Genomic DNA, 18986 nt, shown 5'->3' with positions numbered 1-18986 from the left:
TGATCTGTCTTTTGTACACCTTAACGTTAACCCCTGCATAATCCTAGTGCGTGCAAAGCCATGTGTTCCCTGTGTAGCCAGCAACGCAGTATTTATTCAGCTGTTTGAACGTTGCTTGTTTATTAATTATCCGGAATGCTAATAGAGCTACTTGTCTATTTGGAAGGCTATCCCAGTCAGCCTCGATTCCACTTCCACTGCCTGGGTCCCAATTCCTGTCACAATGTTGGTGTAAAGCAAAGAATAAGCAAAGTTTGTCACAGTTCAGCATCTCCGTGGTTACAGCTGCAAAGAATTGCCAAAACTAAATTCCTTTTCTGTCAGTAAGAGATTATTGGAGGAATCTTCATGTCTCCCATCTAATACTATGAGTAAACTCCTATCCTTGATATCAGTATAATTGTGACAACACTGTTTCCTTGGCCCCCCACAACTGGCTTTATCCCATCAATCAAAGAGCAGACACACTGGCAATAATTTGTTATTCTTGACCTGAGTGCCCTTTCCAGCTGGAAGCCAGTCAAAGAAGTTCTGGTCGGATGTTTAATAGTATCTAAAGTGGTTCTCTTGGGTATTTCTGTAATAACAATGACCAAACCTAGACTCCTCCTTCCGTTTAGCACCAGTCCTTCATCCTCCACAGAGGTCCAATCTGACTAGTAAAGCAGTAGGCTATCTGATTCACTCGTTGGCCATCAAAATCTATCCCTTCGCCCTCAGTCTGTTAAGTTTTAGTCGAAGCTATTGAATGACAAGAGCTCTCTCCTTATACACCTGTAGTTATCCATGCCCCCATGAATTACTTTCGGAAGGTATGGTAGCAAACTACTAAAGGGGCTCAAGACTGCCACATCAAGTTCTTCATATTGCATTCCACATGATCCAGCATTCTCTCCATGACAGCTAGCCAACTCACTCCCAATCAGTGCTCATTCCTTAACCATTTCATTCCAGTAGCTATCTGGTAGAGCCATGTAGAGGAAGCTTCAGTCCCTGCAGTGTGGCCCATGTGAAGAGAGAAGACTGTGACCTGCACTCCTGCTGCAAGGCAGAGGTTGAAGTGTAATGAAGCAGATGAGGCTCCTGAAGGATGGGAAGAGGATCCCTTGTCTGTTGCTGGAAGCTGTGAAGGAAGAATAAGATCCGAACTCCACTGACACATTAGTCCAATGAACCACTACACCAAGGCTGCTCTCCAGAGAGCTCTCCTTTGAACCCATCATTTGATGGATTCAGTCATGAGCTGCATTAATGAACCATTTACACCACTGCCTTAGTAAAGTGAGGTTAGAAGTGGGAGAAAGGCAACCAAGAAGCATATTTATTGATAAAAATGCTTGAAAAGGTATCACTTCTTTGCCTCCTTAGAGATCCAGTTGATTTATATATGGCCAATAGACCAATGTGTCCATGTTAGTTTTCTAACTGCACAAAACTTCATATGCTAACTGACCCTATATGAGCCAGAGCTAAGAGAACTGCAGAACGTTTGCCATTCAGAAAACACATGGGTTTGATTTCTCTTTTAGTTTTTGTTGAGTACAAGTGAGTGAGTGCAAAGGAAATTATCCAGGCGTCCACATTGAACTGTTCCTGCTGCAAGTATTTCTACAATAATTCGGAGTGAATGAAGGATTAGACAAGCTCCTTCCCATGACTGAACAGCTTCCCGGTACTTAGATAGTTTGAACAATGACTGGCCCATCAGTGAGGCAGGAGTATTGTGGCTAATTGTGGCAGGACTACAAGGAGCCACCTTTTAGTGGAAAACTAGAAGAAAGAAAACCTCACCTAGCTTTTCAATTACAAAGTACATTTATCATGCAGCTATTCCAGGAATTGGGCCTGTACCAAATTTGCAAAGGTGCCAGTGATGCCTTTTTAATCATTTCCAGTTCTAAAAGCAGATCAAAGCTTTTGAGTGGAGAGTGTATTAAGGGAGGCAGCTGTCACCCTGTCATGTACAGTGCAGATTTGAGAAGCTAACACCTCGTCAACTTATTATATCATGTACAGCAATATGTCCATTTCAGAATGGGATTGGAGGTTATAATAGGAGATAAAAATAATCAGGATCCTGAGATGAATACACCATGGAAACATTGCACCAACTATCACTCTGTGTCATTGAAGTGTGCCTGCCAGTCCTCCCTAATCAACAAGATGGTTTTGGATGTCACAACACAACCATGAAAAATAACCGATGGATTACTGGCAACAGTCCAGGCATGGAGCAGGACGAAACTCAACCCAGTTAATTCTGCAAATTCCTCCTCTGTAACATCGGGTGTTCAGCTTGAGGGAGCTGCTCACAGATTAAGTGAGAAATGCAGAGAGTCATAGCCATCATCTGACATCAGAGATTCCTTCTACCATCACTCTGCCAGACCCCTTCTACCCCCACTGTGGCACATCACACCATGGTTAGACTCAGCACACCTAGCACTCAATTGCACCGTACTAAGGTGAGCCTAGTTTATATTAAGGAATTTCAAGTCACCCACTACAACAAACCTGCTGGTTTTTTCACACCTTTTGCTGATCTACCTGCATTTCTGTTCCTCAGTACCTCAGTGGGTATAGAGGAGTGTGAGGTACAATCTCATCAGAGCGATTGTACCTTTCATAGTTTTGATTTCTGTCAATACAGACTCATTGAGACTGGAGACTGTTTTCAAACAGCTTCTAACAAGTGCCAGTTGCATGCAGTTTTGTGGTTGCTAGACACTACACCATGCTTGGAGCGAACAGCTTTTAAACAGCACCACTTGCATGCTTATGTTCAAAACACAGTGATTTTTGTCACTGATAGTTGGCGAGAAACAAGCAGTAAGACAATTCAGAACTGTTTGCTCATTGCTGTTTCAAGCCTTCGGGCCTGGAGAAGCCAGAAACAGCTGGAAGTGAAAAGGAAACTATTTCACTGCTTCAAAAAGTTAGGACCTATGAAGGATTTGAAGGTATCAAGACTCACAAGGTATCTGCACTGATTTCATTCATTTATCGTCAATCAAAAAAAAACATGGATGAATTCCTCTGTCAATAACTATTAGGAACTATTGTTTTACTACTGTAATAGTGCTCTAATTTGTTATGTATTTCATTTAGAAGCATAACTTGTTGCTCAGTTATTAGGTAGTTTGTCTTTTTTTATACCATGAAACTTCGGCTAATTAGGGCAGCTGCTTAATTGGGCCAAATGTACTGGTCTCAATGCATCCCAATTAATTGGAATCTACAATACAAATAACGGAAAATGTGTGCTCTTTCAAAGGGTTGAAAATGGAACGGTCTCACTTAATGGTTGGTTACAGTTTGGAATGACTGTTGTGTGTGCTGTACAATATTAATTGTAAAGATGTTAGACCAAGTTTAAGATATAAGTATACTTTTAAAGGGCAAATTAGGCTCCAGCATTATCCATGCAAAGCTATATACTGAACTCAAAGCTCACTGCAGTTATCCACCTGCAATTACTTTCACTCATATTTATTTTACAGGCACTTCTTGGTACAGTTAACATCCTAATAAATCAGGGGAAGTGTCTAGCCTTAGTGTGTCCTCATTAGAAAACTTCTGGCTAGAGCCTGAAGAAAAAAGTTATCCATAAATTATGGACTTAATTGCTTGGAAATCCTTGGGATCTTCAGTTCAGCAGGAGGCTAAAACATCATTTCTTCATTCAAAGCCTGACACTGAAATGTTCAAACTAGTGCCATCATCTGTAAAAGGAGGGCAGGACATTGCTTTCCCAGCCTGCATCCATCCATTTCAGGAACACGGGAGGTATTGCATATCCTCCTCCCAGGAATGTCTGGGGATGCTCTCCCTTTTCCCCAAACCTTGGACCTCGATATACATGGCCCTCGGTGAGTCGGTCCAGGAACACTAACCATTTATTTACTTTTGTAAATGAAATCTAGTCACTACAAAGAATCTAAATGTTTTAGCCTTTACTAGCACTACACTTCCTTGTCGTCAATCAAAATTTGATTACAATTAACATTGAATCCTTATTAAAAATCAACGTGAATTCAGATAAATATTTATGAAACCCAGCTGCACTCAGGGGCAGCTACTAGTTAACTACTAATAATTTGATTTAATACATAGCCATCAAAACTGCAGGGCTTTGATTGCAAGAATGGAAATCCTCATACGTGCTGCTACGGAAATGGAAATAAGATTGTGACAAATTAAAACTTTTCATTTCTATAAATGTTCTAAAATGCTCTGTTTATCTAGATCCAGACACAGGCTAATGGAATTGGGCCAAATTATTTAAAATGCAACTTTAACAAGGGGCAGTATGTTTGTACGTTTCCATATATAGTTTTTCAGAGAGAGCAAGCACTAATACACAGGAGGTGCCAATAAAGGGGAATTACTGGTCGGGTAGATTGCAGACATGTTTACAATTGGGAATTAATGATAACAAGTCCGGGTAACGAGGTGAACCACAGGGAACCTGGCTAATCAGTGAAGGGGATATAAATAGGTCTCAAGCCAGTTTTTAAAAGTTTATTCAATACCACTTATCAGTATGAGGTTATGCAGCTTTGAAAGAACTGAATTTAGTGTAGGGGCCTTTCAGATCATTTCAGTCTCTCAGATGAATTAACATTTCTAATTCATCACTCTACTTTGTACCTAAGAAGCATTTTTTGTTCCCAGTTTGCCTCTTCAACCACTGTAAGAGCCATACACGCCTTATGTATTTCCTGCCAGTTCCCCATACCATTCACAGCAGAGATCTTAAAGTATACTTTTGTGAGAGAGAAGTTCACAGAATGAAATTTTCTAAAAAAAAGATTCACAGAACCATTCCTGAGGACAGTAGATGATTTTTTGAAATAAAAAAATTAATAACATCTCTATATTTTGTAAAATACATGTATGTGTTTTGGTGACAAAACACTATTGCTGGGTGAAATGGCTGTAAAGTAGAATATGTGATGTAGAGGACAGTTAAGTCTTGAATCCATTTCCACTGAGATATCCTGATTTCATTCTTCACTATTACCCATATTTTTTCCAGAAATTCACCAACTTTATATCAGCTCAGAATAATACACTTGTCTAGTTCTGACATCTCTGATCAAATACATTCCAGGGTGAACATAGATTCTAAATTCCAGTGCAGGACTAAAGGAGTACAGCATTGTCAATATCTTCAGTTTTCTGCTGGATACAAAGGACATCACAGAATATTATCCTAGACAAAATATAAACTTTATTGAAGAACAATGTTCTGGTCATAATCACCCAGCTACCTGCTGGGGCCAATTATGCACACATTGTAATTTCTTATGATTCTACACATCTAAAGACATTATCAACTGTAAAGCACTTTGTGATGTTCTCATATCATGGATTTTTTTTGGATCTTTGAGTACCTGAAACACATGTAGTGTCACCCACAACAGACAGGCCATTCAACTGATGCCTGTTCTCAATGTCCTAAGACAATTATTCTGCTCCAAGGCTGAACCAGCTGGCAGGCCAGGTCTGGGGAACATGATCTCACATGGGTCAAACTTCTAAGCTTTTAACTCAATTTTGATTATTTACATTGCTTCCTGACTATTTCTTTTTCTCAGGCAGGTCATATATCTGAATCTTGCCCCAGTCAGGCTTTGATTGTCAAATGGGTGGCTGAAGGGGGATGGGGGGGAGGGTCACAATTTTATTTCTGTTGCACTTACTCGTTGATAAAACAAGCAATAGTCATTTGGAATTTTTAAATCGCTTATCTACATCTGTGTCTTGGCTGCACAGGGGAATAAATACAAAACAGATTGGTTTTGTGCTAAACCTAAGATCCTTGTCAGAAGCTGAAATTCATACATTACTGGGGTTTCCTCTGGAACAAAATTTGCTTTATTACTACAAAGATCAGACTCGAAGACACCAGCAGCTTTGGGAAGAGAGGGGAAAAAGGAAGCAGTCTGAGTATGTGTGACATTCCACTCTGGCATTGTAAAATAAGTGATCATAAATAGGCGCCACAACTCTGTTAATGAGGCCTTGCCAAAGCAGATTTCCGTATTAACCACTTCCAAAGCGCTGACCTTGTCAGGTCTGTTACACAATCAGACATTTGTTCTCTTTAAGTCACTCAAAATTAGGTTGACCAGAAACTGCTTTTTAAAAACTAAGCCAAATCCTCCGAGCAAGATGGAGAACAATGTGAACTACCGCTGATGTTTTTCCTACATTCTTGCCCCATCTGGTACACTGCACCTAGCTCCTTCATGTTGCTGCTTGGCTGGTAGGGAACAAAAGTGCACTTGTGCTCCGGGACGGGTGCAGTGGTGGGCTGCAGACTAAATTCACTGGAAGTCACACACTTCCCCTGAAACAAAGCTTCACAATCACAGTGCTTAAAGCCGGCTTAAGCACAGTGCTGTTGTTAGACTGAACTGGTACCGGCATGTATAATCTTGCTGCATTTCCTCGGAATGATGATCAGGAGCTGCCCGTACACATAGTTTGTGGGAAGCAAGAAGGAGGGGTATGATATGAAAGATAGGGAGAATATCTGAATAGTCCTAAGGAAAGTACTTAAACCTATAAATGCTACAAAGGTACAGTCGAAGCTTTTCAGTGAGAAAATACGTTTTCTTCTCAAAAGTAGTTGTCCCAATTTCAAAAAGGAGATTTTACAGATATCAATCAAGAAACAGACTTTTTGTCTCATCAGTTCTGAAAGTGCCTTGGGTCATCCTTCACTTACTCACACTAGTAACTCATTCTAGAGCTTCATATTTCCCTTTTGAAGAATCATTCTGCATTTGCTGACAAAAACTGTTAGTGTTTTCTTCTCGCAATAATTTCATTACTCCTTTTATAACAATATTTACTCTGTAATTTATGATAACTTTGTCTTTGTACTGTACCGCTGCCACAAAACAACAAATTTCACATCGTATAAAACAGTGATTATAAATTTTCTCCCGTTTCCTCTCTGCTTGAGAACTTGGCATTTTGCCAGGGTTCCAGCCTCACCTGATTGACTGTCCCTGAAACCAAGCCAGTTGCAGTGCTTACATTCTTCTCAACTACTGGGACTATCTCACCTTGTCCTTATTCTGTCTCCTCCAGTGTCCGCAGATCTAAAAGTGGCAACCCTGTCTGATACTTGTACCCTGTGTGGTTAGTTCAACACTGGTGCGCAAAACAGACAAAAAAGGGAGGAGCTATAACGGTAGTTTTAGTAGTGTCAGATTTAACCAAGTCTTATGTGACCTGATAAACTTGCACTTTTAAAATGGGATGACCTTTATTATTCTTTATTTTCCAGTTATTCGGGCAAAAGTGGTTGGGAAGAAACTATTGAACGATGGTCCTTTTGGGACAATGCGCTACACTGTCAAACAGATGAAGGTGAGTGAGAAAGGCTCCGAATGTTTAAGAAAATGACGTGTTGACTCGGTGAAATGATGCTTCTCAACTCTGGGAACTCAACTCAAATCGGAGTTAGGCTGATGGGATAAAAGTTTTCTCCTTTTGTGGCTGTAAGGGGCCCATGCTTGGGGAGGTTTTGATCCAGTTCTGAGTGAAAATCCACAGCATAAACCAATGTAAAATTCAACAACTAACTATTTTTTTTCAGGCAGAGTACTTCTGATGAGAATGGTTGACGTTGATAACATGATAAAGTCAGGAGCCTGGGAATTCAATTATGTTACAACACAACACAGAAGATCATTCTATGAAGGAAAGTCAAGAACAGCCCAATTGCACAAATTCTGTGACTTTCCTTCCAGATCCCAGGTGCAAGCTAATGCACAAAAATGGCCAGATAGATATATGTTTCTTCTTAAATAATACACATCTTACCCCCTCAGGCTGGTCCTTCCTCAAGAGTGGAAATCTTTCACTCCATTCCACACCGTTTGATATCATCCAAACAGTAAACTTCCCCCACCCACTCCCATGCCACTGAACTCCCCACTCATTCCCATATCACCAAAGCAAACTGCTTGAAATCACTCCCATATCATCAAAATAATAAACTCCCTCCCACCCCCTCCCATGTCTCCCAAACAATAAACTCCTTCCCACCACTCCCATGTCACCCAAACAAAAAACCTCCCACCCACTCCATTATTACACAAACATTAAACTCTCCCCCCAACCCACTCCCATATCACTGAAAAAATAACTCCCCCACCCACTCCCATATTACCCAAACAATAAACTCCCTCCCATCCAGTCCCATATCATCAAAATAATAAACTCCCCCCACCAACTCTCATTACCTCTGGTGCACCTCAAACCTACACTTACCTCAAGAGTTGTGACCAATCCTATAAAGTGTGACATTTTGGGCTTTGTGCACCTGTGAACATTGCATCAGTGGCCCTTGTACAAAACCATCAGTACTTGATCTTCAACTTCTAGGGCAAAAGAAGTTCAATTTGCCACACAGGTATAGTCTCCTTGAAGAAAGCAGGCTCATTTTCCCCTTTAAGTTATTTTTGCAAGCATGACAGAAGGTTTCCGTTCTCTCTGTCATCACACTGAGTAGTTGGTTCTGCTTACGTTCTCCATCCAGCCATTGTGAGGGGAAGTTGTTGATTATCGTCTGGCCTCAGCAATTATACACCAAATGTACAGGGCACAATGTGTACAAAGGTGTTGTTCCACAGACCAAATATGCATTGTTTATAAGGACTGTGATCTAAGAAGGTAGGTAAAGTCGAATTATTCATTATGATGTACAAGACTGCACTGATATCATCAAGTGAAACACTATACTTCAGTAGTAGAAGGTACAGCCATTAGGCTCTCAACCTCCAGAAGCTAACCATAAAGACCTCCCTTCCTTTCCCTACAGAGGTTTCTTCAGGTTGTGCTATGGCCAAAATTAGAAATCTATCCTGAGTGAAGTTATGAAACTGAGTCCACTACAGCTTGCTACTTGTCCTGTCCTTCTTGGGCTATTATAAATAGCCTTTGGATCCTTTAAGACATCTGGTTAATAATCCATAAATGATTTAATGCTGCAGTTATAGAGAGGCAGTTGGTGATTCAGTATGTCATCTCGAGCAATACTGTATGAATGCAGGCTCTTCAGCCCTCTATGAATAAACAACCATGATTCCCACCAGCCTCCAGGTAGTTCCAATTTCCCTCCAACTCCTGCCCCTGCATGCATCTCCAGAAGGCATAATTTCACTCGGCCCATCTCTGAACTGTACCCACAATCTATCCACCTGAAACATCAGCTGTAGGTACACCCTGGACTGCTGACTTCCTCCAGCATTGTGCGTGTGTTGCTTTGGATTTCCAGCATCTGCAGATTTCCTCTTGTTTGTGCCCACAACCTACGGACTCGCTTTCAACTATTCTTGATCATGCGCTCAATATTTATTGCTTAGTTATTTATTTACTATTTTTTTCTGTCCCTTTTGTATTTGCACATTTTGTTGTCCTTTGCACATTGGTTGTCTGCCCATCCTGTTGGGTGCAGTCTTTTATTGATCCTATTGTATTTCTTGGATGCCTACAAGAAAATAAATCTCACGGCAACATTGATAATAAATTTACTCTGAACTTTGAAGTGCTTCCTCATCAACAGCTTATACAACTGCATCACTCCAATACTCAATGCCTTGACTGATGAAACCAACATACTAAACATCCTTCCAGCGCCTCTGATGCCACTCTCAACAACGATGCACATATACTTACAGGTGCCTGGCTTCCACTACATTCCTTAGTGCCCTACCATTCATCATACATGTCCTCTGCTGGTTTTCACACTGATCTGTTTGACGTCTGTTTGCTGCTCCTCAGCCTACCTCCAATTTGAGCTCTCCCTGCATTCCCTGTAGGCACTGTTCCCTCTAAGCTGTTTAGGCGCGCAGTAACCGAAATACTCCTGTGCACAGCTAGAATGTTCTTTTACCAAATGTTAACATCTAAAGTGCTGCGCTGTTTTCAGGCCATGTAAAAATTTCCTGCTCAGCACAATGGCCGGGCTGTGCAGCTCTACAAAAAATTAAGAGGGAACGTTGTTTGTAGACCAGTCTGCCATGCAGTATCTTGCTGAAGCCCTTGCTAAAGTTTAAATAGACAACATCTTCACCTACTTTTTTTTTATTAATTCTTTGAAGAAATTTGCAGGGTTCATCAAGCTCATATTTCCACTCACAAACCCCTGCTGACTCCTCCTCAAAGCATTGTTACTGAGTCCTGATAACCAGGAGGTTTATCCCTTAACTTTCCAATGTACGGTACCTAAGCATTCTCATAAACACAAGAGATTCTTCAGATGCTGGAAACCCAGAGTTGTAGTACAAAATACTGGAGGAACTCATCAGGGTAAGCAGTATTTATGGAAATGAAAAACAGAAATGCTCCACAGAGCGTGTGGGCTGTGACCCTTTATCAGGACTAGAATGGAGGGGGGAAGAAGCTGGGTAGGTGGAGGAGAAGGAGTACAAGCTCAAAGGTGATAGGTGAAGCCAGGTGGGTACGGGAGGGAGATGACGTAAGAAGCTGTGAGGTGACAGATGGAAAAGACAAAAGGCTGGAGAAGAACAAATCTGGTAGAAGAGGAGTGTGGACCATGGAGGAAAGGGCACCGGGGTGGTGATATGCAGGTGAGGAGACATGAGGGGAGACTGAGTGGGGAGTGGAAGAAGAGGGAAGGTGGAGAGGGAAGAATTTCCAGAAGTTAGAGAGATCAATGTTCATGCCATCAAGCCGGAGGCAGCCCAGACATAATATGAGGGGCTGCTCCTCCAACCCAAGGAGGCCATGGACTGACATGTCGGAATGGGACTGGGGATTGGAAAAAAAATGGTTGGCCACTGGGAAATCCTGCTTGTTGTGGAACAAAAGTGCTCGACAAAGCGTTCCCACAATCGACGTCAGGTCTCAGGACGTAGAAGAGGCCACGGCGGGAGTACCGGATATAGCAAACAACCCCGACGGATTCGCAGATGAAGTGTTACCTCACACCAGGAAGGACTGTTTGAGGGCCCTGATTGGAGGTGAGGGAGGAGGTGAATGGGCAGGTGAGGCACCTTGTCCCCTTGCAGGTTTAAGTTTCAGGAGGGAGATTAGTGGAGAAGAACAAATGGACAAGGGAATCATCGAGGGAGCAATCCCTGCGGAAAGCAAAGAGTGAAGGGGAAGTGAAGATGTGTTTGGTGGTGGAATCCAGTTGAAGATGGTGGAAGTTGCGGAGATCATTTCCATAGATGCCGCTGACCCACTGACTTCCTCCAGTGTTTTGTATTTGTTACTATATAAGCACTCTCCTACTTTTTTTTTAATTTATAGCAAAGAGGGTGTTGTTCATAAACCTAGTGTTTATTATCCTTCCTTGTGGCTACATTGATGGTAAACCATGGCAATTCCTTTTGTACACCACAAGCTCCGAATTTAACCTGAGCAAAGCATAGGATATAAGCAGGATCTAAAGAAGGTAGATGCCAAACATGAACTATCTAATATCAAACCATAGAAAAACAACCTTTGTTGGAGACATTTACTGTACGTGTATGAGTGATGACATTGTAGCAGCCGCAGGGGAGCAAAAAACAATGGATTGCTCCCTCTTACCCAGTGTAATTTTTCTAGTATGGGAGGCAACTGTGTCCCTTGGAAGCAGATCAAGGACATCTGTTTGTAAGATCCCATCCTTTGACAGACAGGAGGTAACACATGGGGACAGACAGAATGACAGCAACATTGTGGTGAGAGAATATACATAAGCTATCCCTCTGCTGTCCTGTCTGTTAATAACATTTCATGTGGACAGGTGCGCACTGAACCTTACCGTGTGCTTAAGGGTGGGAATTCAATTGTTCCACGGATTACCCTTTCATGCAAAATGGATTTAGGAGCAAAACTAAAATAAAGACTTTTTTCTTCGAAACTGCACTTGAGAAGGTGAATTTGATCACTTTCAAAAATGTGAAAATCCCCAGGGATTGACTGATAGAACCTGAAACCATTTCTGAGAAGATAATCTCATGCAATTTAGCAAAATCAGTCTGTAAAGCCTTGCTTTTTCTTACTGAGTACAAAATGGATTTTAAAACTCATCATGACAGCACTGGTGAGTTCTGCCCAGTAACTTTTTCCAACAACATTTCCATTGTATAATTCGCATTAAAAGACGGTTATGTTGACTGCCCAAGAAATGGAAGCTGGAGTATCTGCCACAACAAAAATCAGTACAATGTAAGTGGTTTTTACCTCTTTTCAGGTAGCTTTAAATACACATACAGTATACTGTTTTAGCCTTCCATAGAGCAGTTTTGCATTTTGCAGCTCTGACAAAGAGGCTTAGTGCCAAGAAAATGAGAATTAAGAGAAATTGAATGCAAACTTTTCTTGTAATATTATGCCCTTCAGCATTCTTTCCCTTCAACTGATGTTTAAAAATATCTTTTCCTAAATAAATGGAGCTCATATTTTCAGTATATATTTTCTTTAACTGACTCCGATGGACTTTTCTGATTACATTCACTGACAGCTCATTGTCAGGTGAATTAATAGGAAAAGTTGCAAGACATTCTTAGCTTCTGGACTCTGGCCCAAAAGCCAATCTATCATACTGCAGTTTGACAAGAGGGATGGGGGCCCATTGACTATTTCACATATCTCACTTGCAATAAGGAAACTACCTCTACCTTGTTGAACAGAACTTTCCCCTGCCGCCACCTTAATGGGACTCCACTGTGCAGAACTGGACTGGAGCCTGTGATGTGCCACTCCAAGCACAAAGTCATCACCTTGCTCTGCTACCAACTGCTTTCTTCCACTTCAGATTTCTTATTAAAACAGAGAGTGAATTAGTTGGCAGGGATTTGCCTGTGTCCAAGCCTTTTTCCCATATTGCTAAGAACTCTTCATTGTTAGTTATCAGCTGAATTAATTAGCAGTTCTGCTGCGATATCGATGTAGTCCCCGACTACAACACCATTTTTGTTGATGCTTTATCTATGTGCTTTTATGTGAAGTTTTTTCTGTATCAATGTAAACATGTTCTTTTTCCTTAGATGTACCGTGGCTTCAACAAAGTGCAACAGGTTCAGTACATCTATACAGAAGCCTCTGAGAGCCTGTGTGGTGTCCGCCTGCAGGTGAACAAATTCCAGTACCTGATCACAGGTACGTTTGCCAAAACATGTACAGTAGCTATGTAGGCAGCGCATCTTGATTTCCAGAGAACCTCTGAAATTTTCATCCCACTTATTAGAACAATACATCTTCAAGTTAAAAATGAATCCACACTAAGCCTATACCCAAGGATGCATGACTTGCATTAGAACATTGGGATGAAAACCACTTATCTAGGAGTCCTTTTATTGAGAAATTCGACAGTTTGTCAGAAGTTGAAGCGTGCTAACATTGTATATGAGTTCAAAGCCAGGATGATTTATTTTTTTCCCCAGACTTAGTGACCACTTCACAAAGTACACTGCAGATGCTGTGGTCAAATCAAGATGTACAAAAATGCTGGATGAACTCAGCAGGTCAGGCAGCATCCATTGAAAGCAGCAGTCAACGTTTTGGGTCAAGACCCTTCGCCAGGACCCTGACCCTGACGAAGGGTCTCAACCCGAAATGTTGACTGCTTCTTTCAACGGATGCTGCCGACCTGCTGAGTTCATCCAGCGTTTTTGTACGTCTTAATGACCACTTCTCTTTTTCTTCCATGGTAAAGACTGTGGTGGATTCACTTAAGTATGGTGACTGGTTTTCATGGAGGCATATTTAGAGGAGGATATATTGGTCCCTACCAATTCCTATTCCACAAATTCTCTCCTTTTGCTGGGTCTTTAGCATCAGTATTGAATGCCTGTATCCATTGTAGGCTGAGAGGCACAATAGGCTTGATAAGTAGCTTCATGCTTTTTCAGGTGAAAGATAATTATCTGCTTTCAAAGTTCGCAATGATGTTAAAGCACAATTGCCAGTAAATGCAGTGCATTACTCATCCAAAAATATCACTCTAATGTCTGTAAGCCAGTTAGTCCATGTTCAAACCACAATGAAGATGATATCAATAGGCATCCTAAGAAATGCTTGAGTAGCACTTGGACTGAGATGTACATCTCTGCCATACTCTTGAAAAACAAAAGTGACCAATAATTACAAAATTCACAATTTAAATACTGAGAAATACTCATTTAAATACTGAGGGCTGGTTAAACTCGCCCTCTTTTGATTTATTTTGAAATAAGTAAAATTTATTTAGTGACCAAAAAGACAGTCAATACAAGGATGCTTGAGCCACTAGACCCCTAGCCATCAGTGACACAGTCAATATTTATTTATAAAGCTGGTAACACAATATTAGTCTTCTGAAAATCATAATGACAAGATTCCCTGTCTTTTTCGGTTGCTCACATTATTGTCTAGACTATCAAGGGAATATTGAGCAAATATTGAGACCAACTGGAAAAACAAATTGCTGGGGAACTCAGCAGATCAGCGGCAACAGAGGGGGAGAAAGAAACTATTGCCATTTAGGTCTAGATCCTGCATCAGGATTATATTGAGTGCAGGTAAATTATTGACCATAGGGTTCAAAGATTATTCCATGCGGGCCAAACGTTATAGCGAAAAGGAAAGGGAAGCTGAATATTTTTGCGGAGTGCCAGGAAGACACCACTAGGCATTGCCACTAAATTAAGATTATAAAGGCATTCATAAAGTCATCAAACGAAGTGTTCCTCCAGAAAGTGAAAAAAGACAAGGGACAGTTGTTGAGAGTAAATTATCAGTAAAAGTCATTTTTGTTAGCTTTAGGTTACTTTATATGCTGCAATTGTTCATGGTGAGTGGGGTTCTGCTCTGCCATCCCTTCTGCACTTGCAAAGCATCATTGCTGTGAAAGGAATGTTAGATAATGGAAGCTAGCATGGGCACAGTCCTCCTGTGGAAAAGGTCCTCCCCACAGGCGACAATTGGGGCAGTCGACTTGTAGTCCTATTCCAGAACTATTTGCAGGATTAACACAGGTTTTGCCAATTTCATCTGACACAGCAGTATGAGAATTTTGTAATGGGGCTTCTTTTACAATCTGATCCCTTCAGTCAAATGTCCACCCAGGAAAACACCAAACAAATTAGATTAACACTGAAAACAGCAATGCATGCTGGGGAAGAGAAATCCCATTCACTCGCTTTACAAGAAAAAGAACACTGACCAAAAACATCAAAGCAGAATCTGGCAATTATACTTACACTATCGTCGCCTATCTCGCACCTCCTACCCACCCTGGTCAGCTGCATCCACCCCTTGCACAGGGATTTTCTACACTCCTATCATATTCCTTTCTAATGAATACAATGGAAACGCAGTACTGCATTAAAACAGAAAATAGTAGAGAATAATACATTGTTTTTCATCCATAATACAGGTAGAGTTCACGACGGTAAAGTCTACACAGGAGTATGTAACTTTATCGAGCCATGGGAGAAACTCACCTTAGCACAACGTAAAGGTCTTAATTATCGCTACCAGATTGGCTGCAATTGCAAGGTATATACAATTTTTGCAACAAAACACTCATATTTTGGGCACTTTTAACCATAACCAGTCTGTTCTTCCAGAAAAATAAACCTACAGTTACACATTGGGGAAGGTAATTGGAGGGAATTAAGGAATTCTGTGCATGGAAACTAGTCCACGATCAGTAAGAAATGTTGTATAATCTTTAACAGGTTATGCCATTGACTATTTCTTCTAACGATGATGTCATAATGGGTTATGTAATTTTTCCAACTATTCCACACGTTTTAGGATGAACTTTTAAACTACTCAAAGATCAGTCTAACCCTTCATATAATCCTCCATTTCTCTCTCATCCTGTGCCTAGATGGCCCACTGGTGTGAAAACTGGGGACCGAGGCTTGGCTTGGGCTGGGAGCCGACCTGGGACTCACTCTGGTTCGGGATGCTGTTGGCATGTTCACTTGCTTCCATTGTTCGCACGATGTGTGTTTTTTTTCTCTCAGCCCGGTGGTTTTTGTGTTTTTTTTAATTGGGTTATTCAAAATTCTTGCTTTGTGGCTGCTTGTAAGCAGACAGAGTTCAAGGTGCATAGTTTATACATTCTTTGATAATAAACCTACTTTGTGTGCTTTGCTTTGTGGATCTGCTTCCAACACAACCCCTGGGAAGGCGTTCCATACACCAAACACTCTCTGTACAAAGAAATTTCCTCCTATTACCTTAAAATGATGCCCCTTCTGATTCACCATTTCCATCCTGGGGAAAAAGTCTTTGGCTATCCACTCCATACCTTTTAATTATCTTGTACACCTCTATCAAGTCACTTCCTTTTCTCCTTCACTACAAAAGATATTTTCAGAGAACACAATAGGCGATGTGTTCTCCACAAGTAAAACAATACTTAACATTTTTCCAACTCTAATTTATATCTCCACAGATCAAACCCTGCTACTACTTACCTTGCTCTGTGACAGCAAAGAATGAATGCCTGTGGACTGATATGCTGTCTGACCAGGGATACATGGGACACCAGGCCAAAAACTACGGCTGCATGGAATACAATGGTTACTGCAGTTGGTACAGAGGAGCATCCACGGTAGACAAAAGCAAGATCAATGCCACAGACCCCTGAAAGGGACACTCCTCTGTAAACAAAAAAATGCTGGTCTTTTTCTGTGACCAGCCACAACTTAGTGCCTGTCTGCTCGCACTATTAGTATGTCAAACACAGACTTTATCTAGGCCATTTTCTTATTTTCTCAGAATTACTCTTAAATTGCCCAGTCCTTGGGCCATTTGACTCCATGTCAATTAATGTTTCTTCAGATTTGCTCCTTACAGTAATGTATATTACTGAGCTTAATACATATATATATTAATATTGGAGTGGTTTGAGCTCTACATTACTGCTACCGTCCTTTATAAATGAAGCTGCCTTTTTCCAAAAGGTTTTAGGTGAAGAAATTTTGGATAAGTTCTGTTAATATTTAAAGAGCTTCAAATTCTGAACATTCGTGTTTCTTGTAAAGTTCACTGCTTAGGGACAACTCCGCCACCTTCTTGGTTGATGAGGTCAAACAACTTTATCGTTCACGACTGAACTAATTCCACTTCGAGAAAAGATTCATAAGTGTGGCTTTTCTCCTTTTACACTTGCAGTGCAGAATTAATCTCACTGTCACAAAGCACCCCGCCCCCCCCCCCCCCCCCAGAGACTAACCACTGGGTAAGCTTGCTGTTGCATTTAAAATGCTGAAACTAGCTCCTTTATCCAGATCATAGAACACCTGCAATTTTTTTTTAACAAAGGTCTGCACTGGCTTATGGACAAGTCAAATTAGGCATTGCCTCTTTTTGCACTTCAATGTGCAGCCAATAGCAGAAGGTCTAGTCTCTCACCAATGGTTCACACAATGCAGGAGAACAAGCGCATTTCCTGAGAAGCAAAAGTTGAACAGCCTTCTACTTAATGCTTCCGGGTTTCAGCCTGCATGAAAAATGAATGTATGTGCAGAAGTGTGATGCCCAAAGTACCAGAAAGATCTCTGGATTACACGGCATAAAAATGGAACTTGACTAAATGAGGAGAATTCTCTCTCCTCTGTGATCCTGCTCATTGCTGGGTGGGATCACACTAGAGAGTGTTGAAAGCCACACTGCTGTTCCTCATTGCCTTCCTAATCTGCACACATGTGGGGCTAAGGATGCCAAAGAATTTTGCCGACTTCCATCAGTTTCTGGGGCCACGATGAGAAAGCTGCTGTAAACACCAACTAGAGCACAAGGCTAATGCTAAACTTTCAGCCGCAACTTGCATTAATGAAGCACCTTTCATATGGAAAGATACACTGAGGCGCTTTAATGAGACAAAGGCAAATAAACAAAAGACTTTATAGTTGTAACGTGTAACCCTGTAGACTGAAGTTTCCAGGAGGTTTTGCACAATTACAGAGTACCAATCTTCAAAGTGAATGTTCTGAACTTGAGGTAATAGGCAGCATCCTTCATATACCGTACCTACAGAACACTTCCAAATCAATTGCAATTTGCAATGCCAAGCAACACAAATGATGAGGTTTTAAACAGTCTTTCAAATGTCTGTTTTGTATCCAATAATTCCTACCTGGCCTTGCAGAGCTACCATACTTAATATTTCACACCACTCCTAATATTTTCACACAAATGTCACTTATATTATGATCAACAGATATTCTAGAAAATAAATCACCCAAAGTTTTGTGGCAGAAAGAAGCACCCAACTATATATAATGTTTAAATTTTATCAACTAGTTACATGAGCTATATTTTAGTCAACATATAGCTGTACGAGTGGGCATTTCATCCTTGTGGATAACATCTTTAATTGCTTGAAAAGTAATCTGTGTTGTGTCAGGATTATAGGTTGGGCAAGAAACATACAGGACTCTTGAGAAGCAAAAAAATGGAATTCAAAGCTCTTTTTTCAAAAGTTCAAAGGTTATTTTGCTTTGTTCTATCTTTGTCTTTGTAAATTCGGTTCATTTTCTTATAGCTTACCTGGTTTGGTGGTTCATGTGAAGTTGTTGACATTACGTACACCAACGATAAGTACAGAGATCAGGTTGTGTTGTATTTGTACACATTTTCTGTCTTTGTCTAGCTGTTTAGTAAGGGCATGGTTTTGGAGGGGGAGGTGGAGTTGGGATTCAAACAAAGCAATTAAACGATAAGGTGAAATTAAGCTTTCCTGATGGAATGTACTTGTTGCTAAATTGCAGATTTCTCTGTGTTATTTATAAATTTTATATTCCATGAATGTAAATTGACTTTTAAGAAATTAACTTTTCATGTGTCACTTTTAGAGTCTCTTCCAATCTAAGTAGTAAAAATGCTATCATAGTAACTCTGTCTCCATTTCATTTGTTCTTCCTCTCAGTTGCTGACAATTTGTTACTTGCATTTATCAGTCTTTGAAAAGTAGCCTCCAAGTCCTCACTTAGACTGGATTATTACATTAT

At 40.8% G+C, this 18986-nt stretch overlaps 2 protein-coding genes across 3 annotated transcripts in view; one reads left to right on the top strand and one right to left on the bottom strand.

Moving 5' to 3' along the window:
- The window catches only part of LOC132398541 (metalloproteinase inhibitor 3-like), a 30018-nt gene extending 11147 nt beyond the window's left edge, over positions 1–18871 (top strand). For both annotated transcript variants that reach the window (XM_059978160.1, XM_059978161.1), the window contains exons 2-5: positions 7304–7386; positions 13026–13137; positions 15395–15516; positions 16427–18871. In XM_059978160.1, the coding sequence (XP_059834143.1) occupies positions 7304–7386; positions 13026–13137; positions 15395–15516; positions 16427–16621 (512 nt within the window). In that variant the 3' untranslated portion in view covers positions 16622–18871. The remainder of the gene's footprint in view (positions 1–7303; positions 7387–13025; positions 13138–15394; positions 15517–16426) is intronic.
- The window catches only part of LOC132398542 (synapsin-3-like), a 262286-nt gene that overhangs the window by 102700 nt on the left and 140600 nt on the right, over positions 1–18986 (bottom strand). The window lies entirely within an intron of this gene.

Source organism: Hypanus sabinus, chromosome 8 (assembly GCF_030144855.1).
Source record: "Hypanus sabinus isolate sHypSab1 chromosome 8, sHypSab1.hap1, whole genome shotgun sequence".
In the NCBI taxonomy this organism is placed as follows: Eukaryota; Metazoa; Chordata; class Chondrichthyes; order Myliobatiformes; family Dasyatidae; genus Hypanus; species Hypanus sabinus.
Note: the sequence above shows the minus strand (reverse complement) of the source record. Positions and strands in the feature narration are given on the sequence as shown.